The sequence below is a fragment of the Trachurus japonicus genome, chromosome 21 (genome assembly GCF_045865225.1).
Source record: "Trachurus japonicus isolate A0001 chromosome 21, Traja_1.0".
NCBI classification, from domain to species: Eukaryota; Metazoa; Chordata; class Actinopteri; order Carangiformes; family Carangidae; genus Trachurus; species Trachurus japonicus.
The window spans coordinates 16,146,589-16,153,305 of NC_140927.1; the positions used below are offsets into that span (position 1 = coordinate 16,146,589).

The 6,717-nt window shown below is 38.9% G+C and overlaps 1 protein-coding gene across 3 annotated transcripts; it reads left to right on the forward strand.

The window, feature by feature from the left end:
- Positions 1 to 1,159: 1,159 nt before the first annotated feature.
- Positions 1,160 to 4,610, forward strand: LOC146964949 (uncharacterized protein C7orf57 homolog). Of its 3 annotated transcripts, none has more exons than XM_085765598.1 (8): positions 1,160 to 1,288; positions 1,534 to 1,574; positions 1,777 to 1,941; positions 2,044 to 2,137; positions 2,467 to 2,587; positions 2,805 to 2,884; positions 3,989 to 4,086; positions 4,416 to 4,610. In XM_085765598.1, exons 1-8 carry the CDS (start codon positions 1,278 to 1,280, stop codon positions 4,418 to 4,420), a joined length of 615 nt encoding a protein of 204 aa, XP_085621724.1. In that variant the 5' UTR covers positions 1,160 to 1,277; the 3' UTR covers positions 4,421 to 4,610. The 3 variants fall into 3 exon arrangements, with proteins under 3 accessions (XP_085621724.1, XP_085621725.1, XP_085621723.1); XM_085765597.1 differs by having other exon boundaries at positions 1,209 to 1,288; positions 1,504 to 1,574; XM_085765599.1 differs by lacking the exon at positions 1,534 to 1,574 and having other exon boundaries at positions 1,193 to 1,288.
- Positions 4,611 to 6,717: the final 2,107 nt, after the last annotated feature.

Genomic DNA, 6,717 nt, shown 5'->3' on the forward strand with positions numbered 1-6,717 from the left:
GTTACAGACTCATTCTCTCTGGCTAGTTTGACGTGTTAGGAAATTAAAGGACCATGGCTATTTGGTTTGTTCTGCGCATGTTCTTGACTCGGGATTGAGGGGGTGAAGAGTTCAGTCTTTTGGGCATATTTCAGACAATAAAAATGATCGGAATTTGTAATAACAGAGACGGTCAGATAACTAAAAAAAAAAAAAAAAAAAAAAAGAGTTCAATCACTAGAAAATATGTTTTCAAACATTCTATTTTTCTTTTTATTTACGGACATGATCTAAAGTGATCATTTTATCATTTTATTGTAGCCTATTAGCTTTTGTGGTAGGAATCTGTAGATGTAGGCCTATTATTAAATAATATCCGCAGACCAGTAGGCCTAAGTGCAGGGATATTTTATTCATATAGAATATTTTAAAAAAAGTTACAGGTTAATGGATAGACTTGTTTTTAAAAGTTTATATTAAGCAGTATGGGATAGGCTACTAAAAAAGAAATTAGACTGTAGAAGCCTCGCACAGAGAACATATTGTGATTTATCTGTAATAAAACCACTGAATCTTATTCAAATTTCTCTACAGGCACATTTGCATGAAAAGAGCAGTCTCATTTCAGGGTGCTCTGTCACTTATAGCCTAGCCTACTCTATACAGACTTTCCAGAGATTCATCTTTTCTTTTATGCAAGGCATTACAGGTTTATTAATCATTACTGAACATGTCAATACAACATATCACCAGTGCTACAGGGCAACTAAATATCACTACTGAAGTTGAATATGCTATTTATTCTGATGTAACTGCATTTTAGGGAGGATAGTGGACAGTTTAGCAAACAGAAAATAAATAATAAGGTTGAGACAGGTGTAGATTATACCCACAAAATCAAAATATTGTCTGTCTGTCTGTCTGTCTGTTGTACTTGTTGTGATAGTTTGTTTGTTTGCGTCGCATAGGTGATATTGGTTTTTATGCTGGATACAAGAAATAAATGTCCGTCTAACTAACTAACTAACTAACTAACTAACTAACTAACTAACTAACTAACTAACTAACTAACTAACTAACTACTAACTACTCACTCACTCACCCACCCACCCACTCACTCACTCAGTAGTGTGTTTTGACTCACCACCGTGGACTGGTCACCGCCACGTCCACGCATCATTGGAGCAGCAGGTGTTCTCCGTGGCTGTAACCAACAGACTGTTTCTATAGCAACGCTGACAGAAGTTCCAAACAGTCCTTGTCCGTGACGGGTCTTTTACTTACCTGCTCCTGCCAAAATGTTTTCACAGTAAGTAAAACATGTTTTATAGATTACCCAGAACGGAATTAAGTAAATCTTCATCTAAATATAACGATGTCGTAACTTGCAATGTGTGTGTTTTTTAACTGAAGTCTCGAATAAACCGACAGCAACCAAGTGATGATAGCTAATTAATGCTAACGTAAAGTGAAGTTAGCTAAGTAATGCTACCGCGAGTAGTAGTTACACGCTGTCGTTGACAGTGTACCGGGTTTTGTTTTCGTTTCCACTAGAACATCCTCAGTACTCAACGACGCTGAACCGACAAAATCTGGCAAGTACAACTCTTCATACTGACCTAGTTTAGTTTACCTCACGGTGCAGCCTGTGTGTGGTGATCGTCGGTAGCGAGGCTGTGCTGGATGATCCCAATGAGGAGATGCTGCCATCCCTGTGCCATCACTTCAAGAGATGTCGTGTGCAAGTTCTCGACAGTGCTTGGTAGTAAAGACAAATTATTTTGTGTGTTTTGACAGGTGTCAAAACAGGGTACAACGCAATCAATGGCCACATCTCTCAGATTCCGGGGCTGTCCCCAACCATGAGCTCCCTGCCCGGGGAGAAAGCCCGGGGGCGAAGAGTCGGAATCCTGGAGAGTGACTCAGATTATGTCAAGCTTGCAAAACAAGGAGGGCATAAGGGTAGAGCCATCTTGTTGCCTTGAACCTGCACATGTCCTTCTGCCAGGTTATTACATGTTCCCCATTTTATTTATTTTCTCCCTTTTCATCTTTGTTTGACAGGGCTTCTGTGTCCTGAGGGCATAATTTCTTCTAAACCCAATTCATACAAACCTCCAGACTGGTTCTGCACTGCATCAGGGGACACCGAACAAAGGTACTACACTTGTATTATTATTTTCATCATGGACTCTGACATGTAGTAAATTCATGATGAAAAAATCTGCACCTGAACACTGTTTCTATACTGTACTACTACTGCTGCTCTTGTTTGTACTATAATTATACACATATGTGCTACCTTTTCTACCTTTCCCTCCTGTTATTGTGATTTTAAACTGGCCACAGTATTTTAAAATAGATGGCATTACTGTATATACACAAATATAAACAGTAATACTCAGACACTATATTGTATAGTTACATTTAATTATATGTTATTATTCAGTAAAGGATGTATTTCATATACCTGTATTGTTTGTACAGCTTCATTACCAATGATGAGAAGAAAAACCCTGGAGCTTTTCAACCACTGGAGCCCCCCTTTGGGACTGACAATATGTCATCCTGGGAGAGGGATGACAGCAGCAGCACCAGCAAGAAGCAGGTAAACAGAGAAATGCCAAAGACATTTAGAAAGCAATTTAGCTACAGGTCAGCATAAGAAATAACAATTTATTTTGTCTCAAGATGTTTTGTTATGATGTTTTGTGAGGTTAATCGAATGTTTCAGGTGCTTGTCTGAAGAGGTTGTGAAAATATATAAAGTGTCACAAAATCTACATTTACTAATAAACATTGTGGTTTTATTTGTGGTTCTGCAGATCAACAATGTTAACTGCAGCCAGATGGAGAAATTGCAGTCGCCCAACCAATATCACGAGACCAGCAAATTCAAGAGAATGTAAGTTCCTGTGGTCACAAGGTGGTGCTGTTGTGCTTTGGCCGGTGGCTCTGAATGCCACTTTTTACAACTGTCAGAGACAGCGTTGCACAAAATAGAATCGACTTATTGACCTGTGTTTACCCTTGTCAGACAGTATCCGTCACTTTGAGTGGACATATCTGAATAGAGAGAGTACATGGTTACTGGTGTTTCCCACAGAGCTGCTGCATTAATATACAGACTTGACCTGCACATAATCGCATGTAGTTTTTGTAGTTTACTGAAGATATACTCTTCTAAATTTGTACTTATGCAGTGTAATCACATTTTATTTGCTATGACATGAGAAATTTCATAATCAGAAGGAAGGAATTTTGTATTGGTCTAAATTAGTAATTATTAGCATGACAGCACATTATGGCGACCCATATTTTAAATGGGGTATTAAAGGAGGCATTATCAGTAGATTTAGACCATAATCTCTATGTTGTGGTAAGTGACTAAGCAGAAATGCACATGGGCAGGCTGCACACTGTGGTCAGACTAAACAGAACATAGATCAATGGCTCCATGGCAAATCTGAATATTCACCTGTGTGTTTACTGTTTACTTCAGTTTACAGTGGTCTGCCTGCTGAGTGTTTCTCATACGTTGGGAAAACGTTATTGTCAATCACAATCCCCAAATAACCTCATGTATAGTTATGAAGAGACCAGACAGAAAAGACCAGTCATAGGATATGCATTGTTTTGATGTGAGCAAGTCCACAAGTCCTACAATCTTATCAGTCAGTGAATTTCCTGAAACAAAACTGATTCTAAGATAACATGATGTTCTGATGGATAGCTTTTACAATTGGTGGTATGTTGTAAGCTGAAGAGATATCAGACAAATGTAAATACCAACTGTTGACTCTGTGTACTTTGTTGGAGGAATACATTTGTAATGAGTAACCAGAGTTTGTTTTGGTATACGTATAGTGTTGGAAGAATAGCATCTTAGTAATGTTTAAACTGTGTCTGTGGTCATCTCTTTGGTTAATGTCAAACATTACATTTGTATGTCTGTTTTCTTTAAAGTGCAGTGTTTTAACTTTTAACTTTAACTTTGGTGTTCTCACAGAGTGCATGACAAGAAACCTGCTCCTGTCGACATGTCTAAGCTGTTGAGCTTTGGTTACGCAGAAGACGACAAACAAACAGGCAACACTGATGTGTCAAGTAAGCAGCAATTTGAGTTAAAATCTCCCTGGTCGCTATAAATCATTTTCTTTATTGCTTTTTCATTATGTATCAAAATTCACCTGTAGTATAATAAAATGAGATGAAGCTGAGCTATTTAGCTGTGTCTTAATTTATTTTATGACTCAGTTTGTGGATATTGCACATAATGAAATGTTCACAAAAGTTGAGGTGTTAAACTTGAAGGTTCAACCATTAAGAATTTACAACGGCTCTTTGTAGTATAATGTAGGGAGTGAATTACGTGATACACGGATGAATGATTAGGTGAGTGACTCATCTGCTTGTATTTACTTCCATGTCAACAGATTAGAAGACTGCCACTGCCTGGAAAAGATGCTTCCAACAAGAAGATTTGCCATCCTCTCCTGACAACAATAATTTCTTCTCCCCTGTTACGCTGAGCCACATCAAATATTTCACTTACTTTCAATTGCATTGTTATATCAGATGGATTACTCAAGTGTGAAAGTGCTTCACTGAATTAAAGCCAGGACCTTGCATTTATCGTGTCTGTTAGTGGTGCCTCATTAACTGCATTCTTTAACGAAGGAAGACACCCGTTAACCCCGTGTTCAGTTTTGTTTTTTGTTTTTCTGCTGTGTTCTGTAACTGTGGAAAGGCAGTTGTGAGGAATAAAAATGAAATCTAAATGATTAAAAGTGTTTCACAATTTTTTTTACTTCCTCGCACTCACTGACATTTGAGTAACACCAACATTGCAGCAAGTGATGACACACTTTCATTGTGTCATTGTTTGTGAGTCACAATGATGAGTCACAATTGAAGCCAATGACAAATTACCACCTCCATGGACGCTAAACATTATTATGGTCATTAAAGATTATTGTTGTCATTTCTGGGACACACTAAAAGTGGAAAATTGTTCTTGAAGCAAATGATACAATGCATTACTGGATTTAGTTGTTTTTCGCACTGAATAAACAACATTCATGTTGGTTTTACACAGTGTGTCATTGTTTTGACGTGTTGTTGACACTGTTACATGTCCGAGTCAAAGGTTATCACTGTTCTTTGGGAAATATGTATCATACATGTAAGTTATATAACAGTCTGTCACAGCACTTTTAGACAGCTCAGTTGCTGTATAATTGGTTTAGCAGATCAACTCTTTGTACTTACATATTTATTTTAATATTATATATCGACATTTCAGGCCTGTTTTTGAGGTTGGGAAAGGAGTGTTTTTCACAAGGCTTCTCTGTGATTTCTTTTCCAGAAAGTTGTCTCCAGCACAGAGGAATTATGTTGTGGGTAACCAGCAACTGTTGGCAGTCGAGCTGGTGTTGGAGGAATAGAGACGCTGTCTTGAACTGTCATTTTTGTGACTAACCGACTATAAGAATCTGATAAACATCAGAACAGCCAGGAGGTTGAACTCATGCCAATCGTCTGCCACTGCCTCTCCCAACAATTCAATCCTCCCTCCTCGGATCGGATCGTCCACAACTTTGGACTTGGAGTGGGCTGAGGTTTCGTATGGCCGTATCAAGGCTGACAACTGGGGTGAGTTGGATCATCAGTCTCCAAAAGCAGGAGCTGTCATGGTCTTCTTTGGTGAAGGACATGGGGAGTTCGTCCCAGCTTGTCCATTTTGTACTTAGAATAAGACTTCACAACAATGACGACTGCTATATCCTCTGCCAGTGCTATGACAACCCTGGGCCCACATATCTTTGAACTGTTACCCTTCCCTCCTCTGAAGGTAAAACTGTTACATAACAGTAACACATTGGATCATTGATCCTGGATGGCACACTGTTCCTTTGCCTAAAACTCTGGTCTGCCAAAGAAACAGCAGAGGTCATATTGTGTCATGCTTTTAGTCTGCATGATCTGTCTGTTGTCTTTGATAGGGTGCTCTGTTTGATTTTTTCAGTTCTGGAAGGAGTTCTGTAGACTGATTGGTGCCACAGCCAATATCGTGTCATCCCCAGTCTCTGATATTTAGTCTCCCAGAATCCATCCCTGCAGAGTCAACATTTGGTAGAGATTGAATATGCACTCAATTCTCTTCCTGTTAACAGGAAGTCCACCACAGGCCTGTCTCTTCAACATTCTGGACACGTTGTCCTGTATTATACCTCTCTTTTTTTGTGTTGTTTTTCTGTCCTCCTCTGTTTCACACAGACAGACCAATTGCCAATCATTTACCTGTCTGTGCCTTACTTGGACTGATCACCTCGGTCTGAACTTTTGAACCATCATTAAAGATTTTGTCTTTTGAAACTCAACCTTGCTTTCACTGACTTTCTCTGCAGCAGAGTATTTGTTTTCATCCTACCAAAGTTGTCTTAAGTTATTCATTAGCTATATAATGGTAAACATTTCAACACAAGCTAATGATTTTGTAAGGTCAGTCATAACACTTAACCACGTCACTTTGGTGTTTTTTATCACAGCAGGATGTGGTTTTGTTTTTGAAGGACTTGAGCTAATCATTTTACACGTGTTTGATCTTAGTGTTTGTTTGGGCTGGTGGATTCTTCCCTTTTTTGCATGGGAATAGATGCTACTCCTCTTCCTGGGACCAATCAGAGTCAAGGTCAGAGGTCATCACCATATAAGCTCTGCAGCCAGACTCAAGTC